The sequence below is a fragment of the Sitophilus oryzae genome, unplaced genomic scaffold (genome assembly GCF_002938485.1).
Source record: "Sitophilus oryzae breed Bouriz unplaced genomic scaffold, Soryzae_2.0 scaffold_562_pilon_pilon, whole genome shotgun sequence".
Taxonomy (NCBI): Eukaryota; Metazoa; Arthropoda; class Insecta; order Coleoptera; family Curculionidae; genus Sitophilus; species Sitophilus oryzae.
In genome coordinates, this window is record NW_022147154.1 from 413,129 (window position 1) to 436,715 (window position 23,587).

Here is a 23,587-nt window from a genome sequence, read left to right on the forward strand (position 1 = left end):
TGCCAATACATTTTTCTGTAAAATAAAATAACTTATTCGTCAATTTTGGTGGGATTCCTTATGTTCAAGTCGACGATGACGTGGTGACACGGTATAAAGTCCATTTGTCAAAGTTTTTAATTACCTTATTATTAAAATTTTCAACGCAAAATTAATAAAGTGTTTGCTGGAGACGGCATACCTAAGACACTAAGCCTTTCTTCTTTCATTGTATTTCCGAGAAAAGTTTAAATTCGTTTTAACACTGAAAAAGAACGCTCTGCTTCAGATGTTGACGTCGGTGTAGTAATTAAAATACCTAAGATCTTTTAAGAGTCTCGCGAAACGCACAATTTAAACCTTCCTCATTTAACAAAATGGATAGTGGAACATCTCCAGTGGGACTATTTAATTCTTCTCCCTGGTACAATACTTGTAACACAGTTTTAAGCCTTAATGAGCATTATTGTTTAAGCGTTATCGCTGTACTTCTCATGAGATACTGGTAAGATTGTCTCTTTTTATTTGTGCTATTTAGAATTGGCTCAGATTGATTACTTTAAGACTGGAAATGTATCGTCCACTTCAATAATTTATTCATCAATATTTTTTTTTAATTCTACAGGTTTTTCATATGCGCTAGCCGGGGTTTAACCAAGGCATTAATTAACCATCACATTTCCACATCACCTGGAACCGTCTCACAATTGCTGTAGTGCCCAGAATTGCAGCTTTTTGCAATAGAACCAGGACTGATCTCCGTAATACCAAACGCATCAGGATATCAGGTAAGTTTTTATGTATTATTACTGCCTATTATTGGGTACTAGTTGATCCGTAATTATGCTCATATCCCAATAAAGCTTAGCAGAATCATTTTGGATTATTGCTTTAGGCTGGTATTAAATCTATTGAATCTTATTTATTAATAATCTTATTTTTACGTGAGGAATCCTCCCACGAGAAATGGCACGTTTTTTGAAACACCCTGTATAACTATTTTGCGAAATACATAATATTTCATCAACACAGATTTAATTTTCCGAATTTTCACAGAAATGCTATTGAATAAACACACTTAAAATCAAAAAATATCTGCTAATAAACTAGACATCAAAATTATTACTTAAAACAGGAGAAGATATAGGTACATATTTGTCTCAATTAAATATATTTTTAGACAATAGACAGAATAAAAAATTATTTAATTTTTCATACAAATACCCTGTACTGGATCGCCGACCAAAACATAATCTCAATAATAAAATGTAAATGTTGCTGTTGACAAAGATAAGCTGCTGTTGCTGACAAAGATAAGCAACAATAAAGACAAACCTGTATAAACTTTGCCTGTATGATGCATTTTTAAAATTCTATATTATAGTCTAAGAGCTAGCAACGTTTTCGAGGAAGTATTTTAAGATGTCTGGCTCTTTGATATATCTTTTACTATGCTCTCTGGAACAGCATGCGGCCCGTCTGGCTGCCGATACCCGTTGCGTTTCACTACTGCGCATCGGAAGAAGATCCTATATTTTTTATTAATTTAGTCCTATAAATTCTAGTATTGAATATAAATCGAGCATGTCTACATAGCGCAGTGCGGAGAGTTTCCGACCACGAACCGATGATTCAGAGTTCGTATCCGGGTCAGGTCAAAAACTTTTTTATTTTATTTTCGTTTATATTCTGATAGTAAAGTATTAAATAATTCTGGTAATTAAAAAAACAAGTATTTAATACTTTACTGTTAGAATATAAACGAAAATAAAATAAAAAAGTCTTTGCCCTGACCCGGATTCGAACTCTGAATCATCGATTCGTGGTCATAAACTCTACGCACTGCGCTATGGAGACATGTTCGATTTATATTCAATACTAGAATTTAAAGGACTAATAAAAATATAGACCTTCTTTCAATGCGCAGTAGGGAACGCAACGTTTACCAGCAGCCAGACGGGCCGCATGCTGTTCTAGAGAGCATAGTAAAAAATATATCTGACGTTGCTAGCTCTCGTACTATTAGCAGTTAAGATAAAAACAGTAGTTAATCAAATTTAATTGTAATGTTATTTTACAATATATAAATATTTTTTAGTAAAACTCCACTAAGAGAATTTCCATTTTAATAATGTTATACAAAAAATTAATAAGCTTTGCATATGCAATAACAAACAGTAAACAAATTGAGACTAAATCAATTTCAAAATCTATTGGACCTATCCTCGTAACCCTCAAATTATGCAAAATATCTGGATTATTACTATATTGACCGACCCAAGCACTAATTGTTTTAATATTAATAAACCGGCAAATAACAGAATGCAATTTTGATTAAAGTTAATTGAATTAGCTTCAACATAGGATAATTCTGATGGGATGGAGGTTGGCACTTTTAATAAAGTAAACTATTGTTTTTATAATCAGTTTTATAAGTAACTAGCGTGTACCAGCGACTTCGTTCGCGTCGAATTAATCATTTGTAATGGTGATGATAAAGCAAAGCAAGAATTTCCATTAACATACAAAATTGATAAAATTTTCTCACATTTATGTCAGCATGAGAAAAATCAATACGGCGATATTATTATATAACTTGGTAATATTTGAGGGGTAGTTTCATCTCGTTGGAATTTGACTTTCGAAAAATCCGTTTGCCAAAAATAAGCTTTTTACGTCAAGCAGTTTAAGCAGAATCGTGGTTAAGAAATTACCCAACTTTTTGGAACACCCTGTATGATTTTTTAAAGAATTTCAAAATATGTAAAAAACAAATAAATTGTCCAACTACATTGTACAAACATTGTACAAACAGTTACAATGTATTTATTATAGAGCTATTTTTTTATCTATACTAATATATAAAATCTTTAAGTGACTGATTAATCACGATCCTGCTCAAACCACTCAACGTAAGAAGCTCAATTTTGGCATACAGATTGATTCTAGGGTGTAGAGGTTCAATAAGAAGGGATTTTTCGAAATTCCAGTTCCAAGAGAGTAAAACCACCCCTCAAATATTACAATATTTTTTATTTAAAAAACGGTCAAGTTTCCTAAAAAACGCTTAAACACGTTGTTTTTTTACATATTTTAAATTTTTTTAAAAATGTATACAGGGTGTTTCGAAAAAGCTGGTCATTGATTAATCACGATCCTGCTTAAAGAGCTTGACGTAAAAAGCTGATTTTTTGGAAAACAGATTGAATTTAGGGTGTAGAGGTTCGATAAGAAGGGATTTTTCCAAACTCAAATTCTAAGGGGGTGAAACTATCCCTCAAACATTAAAATATTTTTTTTTGAAAAACCGGTGAGTTTTCGGAAAAACTCCTAAACACGTATATTTTATTTTGTTGTTTTACATATTTTAAGATATTTTATAAATTTATACAAGGTGTTTCATAAAATATGACCATTGAGTAATCACGATTCTGCTTAAACTGCTTGACGTTTAAAGCTGATTTTTGGCAAACGGATTGACTGTGGGGTGTAGAGGTTCGATAAGGAGGGGTTTCTCGTTTATGATGTCAGGAATTTGAAAATTGAATGACTTTGAAATATCTTTCAAATGTTTGTTACATTTTATAGTAATTAATGTACTGATTATAGTTGGGGGTTGCCTTTTGCCATGCTCCTTGCTTTCGGGCATCTGTCAAATTTTACGTAAAGTAATAAATGATTAAAAAATTGGCTTCTTGGCCGAATTTTCAAAATTTTTATTTGAAAAGTTCTTTCCTTTTTAATTTTACATGAATATACCAATTTTTAACCATCTAGTTAAAAAAAACGTAATTTTTAACCACTAGTAACCCATTTTCTTACTAGAAACTTAAAAAGACTACTTACTTCTTACTTAAAAATATTTTCTTTAAAAATCAGGTCGCGACCGTTGTACGCGATCTGGCGCTGCTATAGCGGTTGCTAAGAACAACCGCAAACAATAACAGAAATAATTTTCTCTTGTCAAAGTCAGAATCTTCAAAAATTATAAAATGTTTCAAAATTTAAACCGCTCACATTGAAAAAAAACTACTGTGTGTATAAGCGTAAGCCTCCATTCTCAAAGTAATTATTGCTATCTTGTGAGTTTAATTTAAATTATACTTACTCAAATCCGTGATAATTGTGAAAAAGTGGCATTAAAAAAAACTGTGTTGTGAACTGTGAACTGTAAAAACCATAGTGGATCGTGGCATAACGTCGGTTTCCAATGTTTCATCGGTATTTCACATACATGTCCTTATATAAAATAAAGTTTCTTGTATGCAACACACTGTCTTTTATTTATAAAATTAAAAGAAAATAATAATAAATTTGAATAATAATATTTGACGATATAATTCCGGAAACAAGCCGAACCGATCCGAAATTACCAAAAGCTTTGGGTCGCGACCGTTGCAAGAAAAGCGCCAAATAGTGTTTATATTGTCCTTATGGGCACTTTCCAATCTAAACTTGTTTCATTTATCTATGATAGTATATTTTTTGCGAAGACGAGAATACACATTTTAAAAATCGTTCTGTCCAGATTTAATGGCTGCAACAGAAATACGATACTTTTCTCTGCCGAAAATAAAATTAATATTTCAAAACGTTTTTTTACTAAAAAGAACTGGTTCCCCTTCTATTCTTCGCTCAAGCGGACGTATCAAAAGGAATAAAATATCAATAACATCCTTTTTTAAGGCAGTCACAAAGAACTCCCTAGCATGAAAATAATAACAATAATGGAAAACGGAAAACTGAAACGAAACGAAATACGTTTATGGTAATGGACACAAAGGGCATCAGAAAACTCTAAATAATATCTTTCATTTTTTGTGGAGATTTTGTTACTGACTTTAGTTAAAATATTACTCAAATTTTTAAGTCTACTTTTTAACCATATTAATACCTTTGAATTTGATAATATCAGATTTCATATAATTATTTTACATTTATAGGTAAAACATATTAGTACCTACTTAGAAAAAAACATATTCGGAGTTTGACGCTGTGATGTTATTACTATACCGATAGTTAGGGTTGCCAACCGTCCTCTATTCCAGAGGACAGTCCTCTTTTTGATCTCTCACGTATTGAAAAAGTCTCTTTTTTACATACCAAACTCAAAATCTTAAAAAGATTCGTCTATCGCCGCAATGCTTTAAAAAATTGTTAATCTAAATAAATGCCTTTATTGTCAAAAAAATTTACAATTTGTAGACAAAGGTAAAGTAAACAAACCAAAGAGAATACAAGACAAGTATACAAATTACATTGTCAGTCTTATTGTTTAAAATAAACACATTAGCGTAACTAGCAATTTATCCTGGGGTGGGCCTGGGGGGGCCTGGGTTTGAGCCCAGGGGGGGCCTAGGGCTTTTGTTTTTTTATAAATAAAAAATAATTTTATAAAACACATTTTTTGAATAAAACGTTTACATGAATTTCTCTATCAATAAATTTCATAGACTTGGTTATCAAACCGTGTTCCCATATAAATAATATTAACTAAACAAAACTAGAAAACGTAATTTTTACTGCATCATAAGCAAATAAAAATTAATACGTAGCCAAGAGTCATAATTCAGGATTTCTCTGGGGGTGTGCCCAGCAGTACCTGGAGGGGCCCGGCACCTGTAGTTGCGCCAATGAATAAACATTTAAAATTTTTACAATATCAAAGAATAAAAAAATAAAAATAAGATTCAAAAATATTTAGTAAGTTTATAGTAAATATAGTAAAAGCAAATATTAGACCAGTGTTTAAAAGATCAAATTCGATTATCAAAATATAAGTCATTTACGGCGTAGAAAGCCTTGTCTAGTAAATAAGATTTCAATGCTTTGCGAAATGAAGAAAATATGTTATGGATTTGATTTCAAATGGCAGGTGATTGAGGCATTTTCTTCGAGTTGTATAATATTGAACTTTTAACTAACTCTGAGCGTGGGGTAAGTAGATAAAGATCTTGCTCCAGGTTCCTGAGTGAAGAAGTGTGAGATGGCCTTTCTTGAGAAGCGGATACATGCTTACGTATTAGGCAAACGGATTCAAATATAAATAAGGAAGGAAGAGTTAATATTTTTAATTGTTAAAAAAAATCCTGGCAATGAGTTCTGCTGTTTAGTCCAATTGAATATCGAACAGCTCTCTTCTGGAGCTTGAACAGCGGTCAAATTGAATCGCACAACACGTACCCCAGAATGGAAGGGCATATCTGAGGTGCGACTCCAAAAGTGCATAATAAACAGTTCTAGCCACTGACAAGTTAAGCTCCTTAGAAACAGATCTTAATGCAAAACAGGCAGAGCTTAATTTTTTCGACAAAGCGTCGATATGCATGTCCCATTTTAGAGAATTGTTTACAACAAGCCCTAAGAATTTTATAGATTTTACGACGTCAATGGTGGTGTTGTTAAGAATAAAAGGCTGCAGCGAGTTTTTATACGACAAAACTTTAGTTTTAGAAATGTTGAGACTCAGGAGCTTCGAATCGCACCAAGATTTAATGGTGATTAAGTCATTTGATAGAATCCTATGAAGTGCCGTGACGTCTTTATTGCTCCAAGTGAAGCTAGTGTCGTCCGCAAAAAGACATATTTTACAACTGATGTTTATGTTAGCAATGTTGCTAATAAAAAGAAGAAACAAAATAAGGCTGAGCCTTGAGGTACTTTCTATTGGCTTGCTAGGAGACAACGTGGTATCTGTGTCTTTAGCTACTCGCACTCGTTTGTATAGAAAAAAAATGAAGAAATATTTATGTACAAGAAATATTTGTGCGATAAACAAATGTTTAACTATTTTATGTTTGATATCAGTAAGAACAATTTTCGGATTGTCACGGGTTTTTTAACAGGACACTGTCTCCTTAACGAACACCCAGGGGTGGATGGGCCATATGGGAAAACGGGAAAATTTCCGGTGGGCCGGTGGCAAGATGGACCGGTGGGCCGGTCCCGATCAGAGCTCAAAAAAGATTTGATTAGCAAAAATTAAAAGGTTAATCTTCTAACTAAAGTGACGTAAGATCCTTAGTGACTCCATAACTAACTAATCAATTTGCATCAGTATAATCGTTAGTTGCTTTTAAACATAAACACCAATTTGTAAAATAACTATGCGTAAAAAATAGTATTTTACGTGTGCCAAATAGTTTTTTACACGTAAAAACTAGTTTTTTGTCTGTAACAAATAGTTTTATAAGCGCAAAATAAAAGATTAATAAATAATTTGATTTACTTTCACAAAATATGTATTAAAATATTTTTTATAAACACGTGGACTGCGCTCAAATACACGTCACGTCGCTTGTGACGTCGCTACGTATTTCTAAGCCGTAGGCTGTCCTTACCACTTTTCGTCTCGCTCTCGTGTGTCGCGGCCTTGAATTTTTACTTCCAGTGCGCTTAAAGAAGTTTCACTTCAAAAGTATTCTAGAGTAAATTAAAATATTCCAGGTTCTGCTTCAAAATCTCGAAAATAAATTTTTATACGTAAAGGCTAATTTAGTTAAGTTAAACTTATAGAAAAACAAATCTGCCAAATGTAGATTTCTTTTGATATTAACAGATGGACAAAAAAAAATAGTGTGTGCACTATGTGCGAATATTTGAAGTAAAACTTCTTAATAACAGCTAATAAATTGAATGATTTGAAGGACATGTTTGAAAAAGTGACATATAATGCTGTTTTAATATAAATATTATTTTCAATTTATTTCTGTACAATTTCTGTTTCCTTAATAGCCTGCAAATTTTGTGGAATACCACCCAAAATACACATTTTTATGCAAATGCCCATAGCAAATGCCTAATAACGTTAACGCTTAAATTTATTTAAGAAGAGAAAAAAAATTGAACCTAACCAACAATTCGTATTTACAATGATTTACAGTAATTTTGTTAAATTATACGAATATTCTCGTTGATTATTGGTTTGAAATAAATATGACAATGTTCTCCAATGAAAATGCGAGTTGCTTAACTCTAATAATTCTAATTCTGAGCTAGCAAATAAGTTAGATGCTTTACCTAGACCGTTATTCAGTAGCTACAAACATATATCGATGATGATATGCATGAAAATTTACTTCTCAGCACACATCCATAGAATATTGGTATCAAGTTTAGTATAATGATTTTCTTAGCTTTAAATCAAAGGTTTTTTTTCTCGCTTTGTCACGGCCTTGAATTTTTACTCCCATTGTGCGTAAAGTAGTTTCACTTCAATAATTATTCTTTATCACACAGTGGTTAAATGCATAGTTTGAAATAAATTTAAATAATAATTTAGAACATAATAATAAAAAATAGACATGACATACCTGAACTCCTCTTGTAAACATATTATTGGAATGAAGATGAACCACGTTAAATTCTCTGACTCCGTCAAACTCGAGTATTATTTCGAGAGGTTCTCCATTTCTCGACTCATTCGACCATCCCACCCATCTACTTCCTGGAAAAGAATTTATTCAATATTAACAAAATTCGAAATTTTATTTTTTATTTGGTAACTAAAATAGATACAGGGTGGTCCGAAACCTCCGCAGCATATTTGGCAGTTAAAAATAAGTAAAGAAAAATCTGATAACTGTATATCCGAAAATGATTCGTGTCGAAAATACAGGTTGTAGAAGTTTCAAAAGAATTAAAAAATATTATGTGGCGCCCCGACAAGTAAGAGTCTGATATCGAAATCGATTTCTCATGCCAAAAGATAACCACACGCCAATTTTCATCTAGATATCGACGTTAGTTCAGAAATTATTTAGAAAAAAAACGAATTAAAAATGAAACTTCTACACACTGTATTTCCAAAACGAAGCACTTTAGAACATAATTTTATATAAACCTTTATACTTATTTTTATCTGCAGAATATGCTGCAAAAGTTTCCCGAATACCATTCGGACCACCCTGTATACGAAATGGTTTCATTTGGTTTGTAAATTAATTTGAATTAAGTATAAAACAAAATATCAATACAACTTTTTCAAATTTTTTTTTTCAAAAAAAGACAAGGAGAACAGCAGATTCAATTTAAAACTCTATTCCCAAGAACAAAGAAGCAAACAAATTTAAGTTAGTGCTTGATTCTAAAAACAATATTTAGCTTTTATAAATATTATTGTGTTAATTAGTACTATTCATGCCTAAAATAAGCCTAAGCTTTTTAAAACTAAATAAAACCCTTTTAAACTAAATAAATAAAAAACTTTTAGTAACTGAGTCTGGTATCTGGTATATATGTAGTTTATTCCTGCATTTTAAAAATATTGATATACTTAATTTTTTTTATCATCTGGGACACTGTTGTATTATTTACAAATTTGATAAGTAAAGCCACGTAGATGAGGCATAAGCATGAGTTCTGGATTTTCAGGACGGATTTTTATTTTAGAATTGGTTGTTAAAAAGGGACCATATACACAACTAGTGATGGGATAACTACTCGATTATTGAAATAACCGACATCGCTCGATTATGAACGAGCGATGCAAGTGACGAGTAACGAGCGACGAACGCAAGCGATCCTAGAATGAAATAAATTGAAATCCGATTTTAATGTGACATACTCGATAAAAAGCCGACCGAATTTTCTAGATATATTGCAGGTAGCAAATTTATACGACGTTATTTTACGACCTACATCGACAATGCTTTGAAATAAACGAAATCAAGCGATCAAGTGACTCGCTCGTCGCTGGCTATTTGCCATTCGTCACCGAAAAAATATGTGCCCTGTGCACGCAACTTACTGCTTGGCGCTTGGCGTTAACGAGTACTTACAACAAGCGACCGGCGAAAACCGTATTTTTAAATACGAGCGATATTTCGCTCGAGCGATCGCTCGATTATTGCAGTCGCTTGAAACTCGAGTACTCGATTATTGAAATTAATCGGTTTTCCCATCACTATACACAACTATCGTAATTAAAATTTGACAGTACAAGTGCTTCGTACAACATAGATTTAATAGCAATAGTTAATAATATCGCTAACCCCTTATGACATTTATAGCAGAATACGATCGCTGAATCAAAACAGTAATGTCTTGCATACTTAAATTCAGTAGAAAATAATATTGTCTATGTACCAACCGAATTATAAAGGTGTTAATAACCTCGGGCCATAATTGTCCAGAAACTTTGCCCTCGGTAATTATAACCTTCATAATTCCCTTGATACATAAATAACTATTTTGTCTATATACAAATGTATACTTTTTATTGTTCATTTAATTTGATAAATATGCAGATATTATTTAAACGCCAAACATATTTCAAAGAATGCTTTTTTACACATAAATATAATTATCCTGAACATAAATCAAAATACTTTAAATTTATTCTAGATATATTTAGTGGAAATTTATTTTTCGAATATGCGGAAAATACTTTTTTTTGAAAATAAATATGTATAGAGAACGGTAAATAAATGTCAATGTTACCTTTCGTATATTAATTATTCATTCTATGGAAATTTGTATAGACATCATTTCATCCTAGATTAGTTACTTTTTTATATTGTTTGAAGTTTGAATAATACAAAAAGCCGGTTGGTTTAAAAATGCAGCCCCAACGATCAATTTGACAGACATAATTCGTTCATGTTTTATTATCTAAATTGGAATTCAAGTTAACAACGGCCGACATTATTGACACTCATGTCGCATGCTTAACTAATAGAGTAGCTATAGAAGACGCGGGCCTGTTCGTGGCAATCATTCATTAATATTTTTTAAACTGACATTTCAAGTGTTAAATATGCTTTTGAAGGGAAACGCCCTTTTCTATAGGAGACGAAAACTAGTATCGGTTTCTGGAGCTCAATTTTTATCAGAAACATGATGGTAAAAACCGCACATCGATATCTGTTACCGTTTCGGAGTTACGGGGTGTTTTCCAAAAATGTGCATTTTCAACAAATCGCTGTAACTTTTTTGCTATGGAAATCTTTGTATTTTTATTAAAACATTTCCAAAGCACGTTTTTTACGTAGAATTTAATGGTTCAAGTATAATTTTTTTAAATTAATAGTTTAAGAGTATCAACAAAAAAATTGATTTTTTATTTGCGACACCCTATATATTTTTAATTAATTGAACATAATTTAAATTACCTCTCCAATTCTTTTCGAAATACAGAAGTATTAAAAATTTGCCACTTTTAACTAGTAGGCTTTGGACTTCTTATTGATTATCTGCCCGTAATGGAACTCGAAAAAATATTTTTCCAGCAAGCCGAGGTACCGCCTTAGAACGCTGAAGTCATTAACAAATTTTTGCAGCCAATATTGAGAATAATTGAATAGAGCTAGACTTGGCGCCTATGGATTTTTATCTTTGCAGAAGAATAAAGGTTCTTATTTCTAAATTGCCCGTATACTCTAGACAAGAATTAGAAGTCCTTAGCGGTTATGCGAGGGTATCTTTCATCCTCACTGAGTTAATGAATTCCGCGAGAAATGTTTAAAAACGGTTCCGTCTGTCCATAAAATTTTTATGTCTTGATTTGTTACTTATTTTTATTGTTATTATATATAGTTTAAATGTGTTGATGTTGTTAAATATAGTTTAAATTGTCATAAAATTATGCATCTCTCATTGCAAATATTATTTTCGTTTTAATTGTTGCTTACAGCTGGATTTTTTTTACAATACAGCCGGCGCTGTTCAAAGCCTACTTATTAAAAGTGTGCGAATTTCTTAAAACTCTATATCTCGAAGGGGAATCGAGCAAAATATCAAGTTTGTTATATTTTTGGAAAGGTAATTTTAAATTATTTTCAATCAATTAAAAATATACAGGGTGTCCCATAGAAAAAATCAAATTTTCTGTTGATAATTTTTGAATTATTAATTTTACCATTAACCATTAAATTCTATAACAAAAAAGTTACAGCGATTTGAAAAATGAACATTTTTGAAAAACATCCCGTAATTCCGAAAAGGATAACAGATACCGATGTCCGGTTTTCACCATCATGTTTTTGATAAAGTTTGAGTTCCAGACCCCGATATTAGTTTTCTATCCTTCTATCTCCTATAGAAAAGGGTGTTTCCCTTTAAATGCGCCCAATTGGGCCCACCCTGTACCTACATTTCTCATCGGCATGAAAAACGGGCATCTTAAAATTTTGAGTTTAAAATTTTATATACTGTGATCTACCCTGCATATCTCACAAAAACTTCAAAAGAATTAAATATTGCTATGAGTTAACTAGTATATCTATAACTATACAGGGTTGTTCACCACATACGACACGGAGTATTGTAGCTAAACGATTAGATCTTTACAAATTGTAAGTTTTGGGTTCGTTGAAGGACTATGGAACACCCTGTATATTATTACATTTTTAGTTTCTACGATTAAATTAAAGGTAAATTTGATAGAGGTTTATTACACTTAAACCTTACCGTTTTTGAAATATTTTCAATTTTGTGAAATTGAAGTCAAAATTTTAAGCCTTCATTTCTCCAAGGGTATCAAAGTTTTTAATACTAAATATTTACTGAAGTTTATTTATTGATCAGTTATTATGTTGCAATAATAAAAATTAGACTACCTTATACAGAGTGTCTAAAATTTTATTTTAAATAATTAACTAGCTTTAAAAGGCATTAACTTGTTTAATTTAAACGGAACACCCTGTATATTTTATGAGAATCAGATGTACAATTTAATTGTCTATCAAATTGTATTATGCCATTTTTTACCTATCTCTTCAACTTTCCGTAGAAAATGCAGCAATAATTTAGAACTCATTTACCAATATACCCATGGAATACTGACATTTTAGATTCTTTTTAAAGATGTACCAAATTTTTAAAGAGTACATTTACTAATATTGTCGATATAGTTTGTTTATTCCATTAAAAAATTAAAAAGACTGTTTAAATATTTGTTAAAGAGGACCAATTAATATGATTCCAGTATTCAAACTACATTAATTGACTGTTTGCGTTGATTAATAATAATTGCTCCAAAAACTAAAAAACTGAATTTTTTATGTGTATTAGACAGGTGAAAAGTAACACCTTGAAAATTATATTTCATTTTTTGACAAATGCTTATTTATAACAACAGAGACATTCATTTTCATAACTTATTATTATATTGATTTCTGATTCAAATCCAGATTTATTTAGAATAATTTATTAACGGACATAATTAAGTATGTAAATAATTAGTATTTGGGCGGAAATAATGGTGGTATATTAAATTAATGGTATGCTCTTTTATAAAGATTTAAACAGTTTTCTTTTTGAATACAAATGGGCTAGTAATATTGTAATTTTGCTAAAAACGATAATATTACTAGCCTGTACATTTTGTACATTTGTTACTTTAAAAACAATCTAAAATGTCAATATTCCATGGGTATATTGAGGTCTATATTATAAGAAAATGCATTTTCTCCGAAAACTGGAAGGGATAGGTAAAAAGTGGCATAATACAATTTGATAGACAATTAAATTGTGCATCTGATTCTCCTATACAGGGCGTTCCATTTAAATTAAACAAGTTATTGCCGTTTAAAGCTAGAAATAATTTTAAATAAATTTTTAGACACTCTGTAAGAGGTAGTATTATTTTTGTTATTGCAACGCAATAGCTGATCAATAAATAGACTTCAGTAAATGTTTAGTATTAAAAACTTTGATACCCTTGGAGAAATGAAGCCTTAAATTTTTTACTGCAATTTCACAAAATTGAAAATATTTCAAAAACGGTAAGATTTAAGTGTAATAAACCTTAATCAATTTTACCTTTATTTTAAGGAAACTGGACAATCTACCTTTATTTTCGTATAAACTAAAAATGTAATAATATACAGGGTGTTCCATTAAAAAAAATACAACTTTGATATTTTTTATTTATTTGGGACACTCTGTATCTTGTAAAAATATTTTTAAATTGTAGATCAAATAGTCCTTCAACGAACCCAAAACTTACAATTTGTAAGAATCTAATCATTTAGCTACAATACTCCGTGTCGTATGTGGTGAACAATCCTGTATATTGTTAACAAATAATTCTATTAATAATAATGAAGTCTCAATTGTACGTATATTTTCTCAAATATGAAAAATTATAAGAATTTCAAGAAGCAGTTGCCAACTTTACCACGCTATAAGAATTTTATATGACAAACGCAATATACAAGCGATGCATTTTCTAGTGACAATAAGCATAAAGAAATATTACGATTATTGCATGTGTATAACCGCAATATGTAGTTTAAGTACTTTTAAAATTGTTGCGAGCTGGGATTTTACTACTAAATGAAATATAACACAAATAAAAATACAAAGTATTTTTATACTAGTGTCTGGAGACATAATACAAAAAGCAATGTACCGTGCTACCGTCTAATAAAAGTAAATAAGATTTAATAAGATACTTGTAAACTTTGTAATACACTATTAAATATTGCTAGAGTATGTACCTATTACTAAAAGTAATATACATCTATAGGGGCAAGCAGAGGCGCCGACTTTTATAAATCCTCGTGGGTGCTCATCAGATATGTGTAAAAATAACAAATTTCTAGATTACTACCATTTCTTGGCTTTATAATACTACTTTTTTACTTCCGTAAATATTTACGGAACTTTACTTTTTTTTTAAATTTTATAGTACATATGTAACATACAGAAGAAAATTAGGAAAATACCATATCAATTTATGCCGTTTTTGCAATTCTATTGAGGATAATTTAAGTTATGCAAAAGTAAAACTTTCTATGGCACATACCAATTTTGAAAATATTAATTATACCCATTACAATCGTGTAAAGGCAGGTAGAAAAACTAGGTATATACTGTATTTTATATAAAGATACAAAACTAATGAAGCAAAAAATTACTGAGAACTGCTCGTGGAGGGATATTCAGCATTGTATTGGAGCAGCTGAGGATTTTGATCGAATTGTCCATCAAAACTAAAAATAAACACAATATAAACATACACAACGAGCTTTCAAATCACATAGCACATTTCATATACTTAGTCGGCTAAATTCACTGTGAATGAGTCAGAAAGACGTGAGCATGCGTCGTAGTTGTAAAAATAGCATTCCTGGCGTTCCTAAAGTAGTTTAAAATTCACTTCCAATTTAGAATAACTAAAATTATTATATAAATGTATAAGTTCTCTAAACACTTTTAGAGCCCCCTCAGACGCCCTCACATTAGCACATTTTTGTAAGTGAAAATGCCCTCCAGAAATACAATGATGTCTTGCATTTTGCTCGCTTGCTGATTTAAAAGTTGAAAACACGATTGATTAAAATTAAATTAAGAATGGACGAGGAAACCCGCTTAGAACTATTGAAATTGATTTCTTCGGAAAACTATCACAGTATGATGAGCATTATTCATGTACCAAAGGAGTTTCTTCTACAGTTTTTGAACGACGGCGACGTCTTGTCACTTGAAGTTGCTAAACCGACTAGTTTTGAGGCTTATGCTCGTGGGGGAAGCACCCACGCAGTCGGCGCCCCTGGGCAAGTATTAATCCACTTCAGCAAGCGAAGAATTTTGGATGGACTAGGACCTCTAAAATTCTGGGGTGAAGAGATTCCTTTCTCGGGGAAGGTCTATACAGGGTGAGTCTTAAATAAATGCAAATATTTTTAGGGGTATAAATATTTCGATCACAGAAATACGTCTATGAGGTTTTTTCCGAGAATTTTTTTTTAAATTTGGAATTTTTTGAAAAAAATTTGGAATTTTTTTTTAGTTTTTAGTTAAAAATTATAATTTATTCAGAATATGGCATTATAGGTAGTAATTTAAATTTACAAGAAAGAAAATCCAGAAAAGATACAGTGGTTCTCAAAATTTAAGCAAAAAATCATAATTTCTTTAAATTTTCAAAGTATTAAAAATTAGTAGACTTGTTTTGAAGAGTAATAATTTTTCGTCCGTACCTGTAAACTACCGAGTAAAAAAATATACATTTACGACGTTTTTTACGTAAAAAATATCTCTTGGTAAAAATCGCTACCGAGTAATGGTTCTCGAGATATTTGGAATCGAAATTATCAATACCTGTCATCATTGACCTAAATTAAACATGTTGAATAGTGAAGTTATTAGACTGAAATCATAAATTTGAAATGTTTTTGTGCCAAAAGTTCAACAGAAACAGTTTTTTTTTAAGAAAAATTTAAAATTAATTTAAAAAAATAAACATTTATTATTTCAGTCAAATAACTATCTGCTCAACGTGTTTATTTTTTGCCAATAATGACGTATTGCGGTTGCTCCTAGCGATTTTTATCAAGAGACATTTTTTACGTAAGAAGTCACGGAAATGTATATTTTTTCATACATGTTTTACACAGGTACAGACGAAAAGTTACTCTTCAAAACAGCTAAAACACATGTAGGTGGCGCCCCCTACAAATAGGAGTCATATTGACAACAAAATCAAATATCTCATGTCAAAAAACTCCCAGATACCAATTTTCATCGAAATATTGATGTTACTTCAGAATATATTTGAGAAAAATCGAAATAAAAATAAAACTTCTACACCCTGTATCTCCGAAACTCAGCATTTTAGAACATACATTTATACGAACTTTTTTACATATTTTTATCTGTAGAATATACTGCCGAAGTTTCCAGAATACAGTTCGGACCACCCTGTCTACATCTACAACACAAACCTACTTGATTTAAAAATAAATTTTAATACGTGGCTAATTATATTAAAGTGTTTATCTTGTCCCAAACGGAGCAAAGTCCCACCGTAAGCCGGTTCGTGTTCAGCCATACGACAAAATTTTTCATTAACCACTCCAAAAAACCACATAAAGGTATTTAGAATTCATATATATTCGACATTATCTTTCGATAAGGTCGTCGAAGCCTGCGGAGCGAAAGATAACAGGGGTAAATTAGAAGCGGTTGAATTGAGGCCTTATCAGGAGAATCGAAATGTGTAGGCACGTACTCACAACAAAAGAATATAAAAGGCCCGATGAGTATGTCGCTCTCCATTCCACGCTCTACCTACGGCTATTCTTTATGTACTTGAAAGACCGATAATATTTATGTTTGTGTTTATCCGGGGGGCTTTCCGAAATGAGGTCGATACGAATTTTCCCTGGCTAGAGGAAATGAGGTTTTCCACCTTTTTTAACCTGTTGAAATTTGCAAAAATATTAAAAATGAATATTCTAATATTAGGGGAGATAGGTATAATTCAAATACAACTTGTATATACTCATATGAAGGACAAAGGGAAAAACCGATGATGTCACAAACTAACTTTTAACAGAGAAAACTGATTGAATGTTGCCAAATACCATGTTAAAGATACAAAAAAATATTACTCTATGCGTTATTATTTGGAAATCGCTTGTTATATTTAATTAATTACACAAGCATACAGGGTTTTGGACCTGAGCAACTAAAAGCAATTTTTAAGATAATTTTTGGAGCTGAATCCAAATCAGCAGTCCATTTTTTTAAGATTGGTTCTAGTTTTCGAAATATTCAATAAATTCATTATTTACTATTTCTGACCGTTGACGGTCATTAAATTATTATTAAGAATTAAACAATATAAATCAGAAATGAAGAGATGTTGAACTGAGTCTTTTATACTGCTTGGGATCTGTTTCACGGATTAGGGTCGAACAGTAATCGCTCATCATGCCTTCGTCCCGTTCGTAATTTTTTATTTTCGCTATATCTTGGTGTAGCCGCTCTCCTTGCTCGTCGCTCAAGTTTTGTGGAAAAAAATCAAGATGTGAATGCAGAAAATGTATCTTGAGAGACATTCGAGCTCCAATCTTGTGGTAATTTTGCAACAAATTGTCGATTACTTGCTTGTAATCCGGTGATCTATGATTAACGAGAAAGTTGTGAACAACACTTTGAAACGATGCTACTACTTCATCAAGCGTTAAACATTTTGTAAACGTTGCGTCAGCCATTAGTTTTCGAATATTAGGCCCGACAAATACAATTCTTTGATTTTTGCGTATGACAGTTTTGGAAACAACTTGGTTAAGTACTGGAAAACCGGTCCTTCGTGATTGAGCGCTTTGACAAAGTTCTTAATAAGGCCAAGTTTAATGTGAAGAGGTGGCAGTAAAACGTCCTGTGGGTTTACAAGTGGTACAGAGGACACATTTTGTTGTCCTGGCTCATAGTGGGTACGACTCGGCCACACCTCGGCAGCACAATCACAATACAAATCCAAATGATGTTTCCGATTGCCGGTTGCAGTGCTGTCCTCAGTTGACGACGTTGCATTAAACTTTAATGCAATGTCGTCAACTAACCGTGCGTCAACTACCCGGGCCGTTATAAGAGCGCAGTGCTACTGCCATGCGCGAACTCGAACACTAGAGCCTATCTTGACAAACGGATTGAAGATCTAAGTTCAGGGCATCAAATAACTTTAAGAATCGTTCTCATCTGCTCGGGTCCAAAAGTTGACCCGAATTTGTAAACTTGTGTTATAATGATATTCTAAACAATTATAAACTTGGTATTCTCAACCAATTAAGTTGATTACATAAAATATCCTATATTTTGAGAAAAATGCATTCTCTATAAATATTTTTGCTTGATCTAAAATGGTTAATTCCGTTTATACTTTTCCAAATTTCGATACCGGTTTAGAGAAAATTTGAAATAACATGAAAATACTGTTGAATTTCTAAAGATTTGAAATAAAAGTTGGTGAAGTCCTAAAAATCAATTGGCGCTTCTATGGTAATATCATTTCTACTCCATTCTTTGGTTATTATTAATTTTGATTAACGTCATAGTTGTTGCTGTTGTTAAAGTATCATATTTTCCGATAACTATTATCAGCCTTTCTATAACACTGAACTAAATAAATTTTGTGCTTCTTTAACATTTTAAAACCGCAAAAAACATGACTTTAATTAAACTTCTATCCATAAAAATCTGCCAAAGAATGAAAACGAAATTATATTACCACATAAACGCGTTTCGATTTTTAGTCTTTTGATTTTTAGGAAAATTTCAACCACATTTACAATTTTTTTAATTTTCAACTTACAACCTAAATTTTCATAGTTTTTTAATTTACTCTAAAACGGTACGGAAATTTGGAAAGGTATAAACGGGATTAACAACTTTAGACTAAGCAAGAATATTTATGAAATATGCATTTTCCTTAAAATATCAGTAATAAAAAAGTTTTTCCTCTTGTAATGTCGTTTTCATTCTTTGAGAGATTTTTATGGATAAAAGTTTAATTAAAGTCATGTTTTTAAAATGTTAAAGAAGCACAAGACTATTAATATACATCGACTTAAATAGTATAACAATCCTATTATTTTTCCAACGATATTCAAACATTTAATGGGTTCAAATAATAAAATCTCTCGAAAGCTGGTACGTGTTCAGCCATACGACAAAATTTTTTCATTAACCACTCGAAAAACGGCACACAAGGTATTTAAAATTCAAATATTCGACATTATCTTTAGATAAGAACGTTTGAGCCTGCAGTGTAAAAGATAACAGGAATAAATTTAAAGCGGTTTAAATGAGGCCTTATCTGGATCATCGAGATGTGTAGGCACGTACTCGCAACAAAAGTCCCGAAGAGAATGTGGTTATCATTTTCACACTCTATCTACGGTGATTCTTAACGTACTTGAATGGCTGATAATGTTTGTGTTTATCTCTAGGGCGCTTTCCAAAGTGTAACGGGGTCGATGTAAATTTTTCCTTGGGAGAGGAAATGAGGTTTTCTTCCTTTAGTAACATGCTGGAAATTTCCAAGACAATTAAATAAGAATATTTTAAACCTGGTGTTATTAACGGAGATATAATTCTGATGTATCTTAATACCGTATGATCGAGAAAAAACGGCGTCAGCGATGGCTATGGAATGAAGATCGCTGTCATTTTATATGTAAATTTATATGGGAAACGTCATCGATGTTCATTTCCCAGCCAACTGGACGCCGTTTTCTTTCGATCACACGGTACTTATATGTACCCACTTATAAAATAAATATTATGTTTAAATCTTAAATATGAATTTTTAAGAATTAATGCAATATTTTAATGCAAACTGACTAAAAATATCATTGTGTATTGAAAGATCAGCACTGCATTTATAGAGTTGTATTTGATTATTAATAATAAACTTATTATATTAATTTTCCTATTTTGTATTATAACTATCAAACGTAATTTTCTGAAGTTTAAATGTATTGAAATATATATTTGACTTAAAAAATAATAATCCTGTTACTTTACAAACAATATTCAAACATTTAAAGGGTTCAAATAATAAAATTTCGTCTGAGCTGGTACGTGTTCAGCCATGAGACAAAATGTTTCATTAACCACTCGAAAAACGCCACACAAGGTATTTAAAATTCAAATATTCGACATTATCTTTAGATAAGAACGCTTGAGCCTGTGCAGTGTAAAAGATAACAGGAATAAATTTAAAGCGGTTGAAATGAGGCCTTATCAGGATCATCGAGATGTGTAGGCATGTACTCGCAACAAAAATATATGAAAGGCCCGAAGAGAATGTGGTTATCCTTTTCACACTCCTACGGTGATTCTTAACGTACTTGAATGGCCGATAATATTTATGTTTGTGTTTATCTCTAGGGTGCTTTCCAAAGTGAAACGGGGTCGATGTAGATTTTTCCTTGGGAGAGGAAATGACATTTTCTTTCTTTAGTAACATGCTGGAAATTTCCAAGACAATTAAATAAGAATATTTTAAACCTGGTGTTATTAACGGAGATATAATTCTGATGTATCTTAATACTTATTGTATCCACTTATAAAATAAATGTTATCAAGTTTAAATCTTAAATATAAATTTTTAAGAATTAGTGTAATATTTTAATGCAAACTGACTAAAAATATCATCAGTCGATGATCATTTCTATTTCAACTGGACGTCGTTTTCTTTCGATTCCACGGTACTATATATAAATGTTCCTTATAAATAGTATGTTTAAATCTTAAATAAGGAATTTTAGAATTACTGCGCAATATTTTAATGCAAACCGACTAAAATATCATTGTGTATTGAAAGATCAGCACTGCATTTATAGAGTTGTATTTGATTATTAATAATAAACTTATTATATTAATTTTCCTATTTTGTATTATAACTATCAAACGTAATTTTCTGAAGTTTAAATGTATTGAAATATATATTTGACTTAAAAAATAATAATCCTGTTACTTTACAAACAATATTCAAACATTTAAAGGGTTCAAATAATAAAATTTCGTCTGAGCTGGTACGTGTTCAGCCATGAGACAAAATGTTTCATTAACCACTCGAAAAACGCCACACAAGGTATTTAAAATTCAAATATTCGACATTATCTTTAGATAAGAACGCTTGAGCCTGTGCAGTGTAAAAGATAACAGGAATAAATTTAAAGCGGTTGAAATGAGGCCTTATCAGGATCATCGAGATGTGTAGGCATGTACTCGCAACAAAAATATATGAAAGGCCCGAAGAGAATGTGGTTATCCTTTTCACACTCCTACGGTGATTCTTAACGTACTTGAATGGCCGATAATATTTATGTTTGTGTTTATCTCTAGGGTGCTTTCCAAAGTGAAACAGGGTCGATGTAGATTTTTCCTTGGGAGAGGAAATGACATTTTCTTTCTTTAGTAACATGCTGGAAATTTCCAAGACAATTAAATAAGAATATTTTAAACCTGGTGTTATTAACGGAGATATAATTCTGATGTATCTTAATACTTATTGTATCCACTTATAAAATAAATGTTATCAAGTTTAAATCTTAAATATAAATTTTTAAGAATTAGTGTAATATTTTAATGCAAACTGACTAAAAATATCATCAGTTTTAATGTATTGAAATATATATTTGACTTAAAAAATAATAATCCTGTTACTTTACAAACAATATTCAAACATTTAAAGGGTTCAAATAATAAAATTTCGTCTGAGCTGATACGTGTTCAGCCATACGACAAAATTTTTCATTAACCACTCGAAAAACGCCACACAAGGTATTTAAAATTCAAATATTCGACATTATCTTTAGATAAGATCGTTTGAGCATGCTTTGTAAAAGATAACAGGAATAAATTTAAAGCGGTTGAAATGAGGCCTTATCTGGATCATCGAGATGTGTAGGCACGTACTCGCAACAAAAGTATATGAAAGGCCCGAAGAGAATGTGGTTATCCTTTTCACACTCCTACGGTGATTCTTAACGTACTTGAATGGCCGATAATATTTATGTTTGTGTTTATCTCTAGGGCGCTTTCCAAAGTGTAACGGGGTCGATGTAAATTTTTCCTTGGGAGAGGAAATTAGGTTTTCTTCCTTTAGTAACATGCTGGAAATTTTCAAGACAATTAAATAAGAATATTTTAAACCTGGTGTTATTAACGGAGATATAATTCTGATGTATCTTAATACTTATATGTATCCACTTATAAAATAAATATTATGTTTAAATCTTAAATATGAATTTTTAAGAATTAATGCAATATTTTAATGCAAACTGACTAAAAATATCATCAGTTTTAATGTATTGAAATATATATTTGACTTAAAAAATAATAATCCTGTTACTTTACAAACAATATTCAAACATTTAAAGGGTTCAAATAATAAAATTTCGTCTGAGCTGGTACGTGTTCAGCCATACGACAAAATTTTTCATTAACCACTCGAAAAACGCCACACAAGGTATTTAAAATTCAAATATTCGACATTATCTTTAGATAAGGACGTTTGAGCCTGCGGTGTAAAAGATAACAGGAATAAATTTAAAGCGGTTTAAATGAGGCCTTATCTGGATCATCGAGATGTGTAGGCACGTACTCGCAACAAAAGTACATGAAAGACCCGAAGTGAATGTGGTTATCCTTTTCACACTCTACCTACGGTGATTCTTAACGTACTTGAATGGCCGATAATATTTATGTTTGTGTTTATCTCTGGGGCGCTTTCCAAAGTGAAACGGGGTCGATGTAAATTTTTCCTTGGGAGAGGAAATGAGGTTTTCTTTCTTTAGTAACCTGTTGGAAATTTCCAAGACAATTAAATAAGAATATTTTAAATCTGGTGGTATTAACGGAGATATAATTCTGATGTATCTTAATACTTATTGTATCCACTTATAAAATAAATATTATCAAGTTTAAATCTTAAATATAAATTTTTAAGAATTAGTGTAATATTTTAATGCAAACTGACTAAAAATATCATCAGTTTTAATGTATTGAAATATATATTTGACTTAAAAAATAATAATCCTGTTACTTTATTTACAAACAATATTCAAACATTTAAAGGGTTCAAATAATAAAATTTCGTCTGAGCTGGTACGTGTTCAGCCATGAGACAAAATGTTTCATTAACCACTCGAAAAACGCCACACAAGGTATTTAAAATTCAAATATTCGACATTATCTTTAGATAAGAACGCTTGAGCCTGTGCGGTGTAAAAGATAACAGGAATAAATTTAAAGCGGTTGAAATGAGGCCTTATCAGGATCATCGAGATGTGTAGGCATGTACTCGCAACAAAAGTATATGAAAGGCCCCAAGAGAATGTGGTTATCCTTTTCACACTCCTACGGT

General features: G+C 31.2%; 1 protein-coding gene across 1 annotated transcript in view; it reads right to left on the bottom strand.

The window, feature by feature from the left end:
• Positions 1 to 23,587, bottom strand: part of LOC115887290 (discoidin domain-containing receptor 2-like) — a 523,559-nt gene that overhangs the window by 115,423 nt on the left and 384,549 nt on the right. The window contains exon 8 of the mRNA XM_030906681.1: positions 8,292 to 8,425. Coding sequence (XP_030762541.1) covers positions 8,292 to 8,425 — 134 coding nt within the window. The remainder of the gene's footprint in view (positions 1 to 8,291; positions 8,426 to 23,587) is intronic.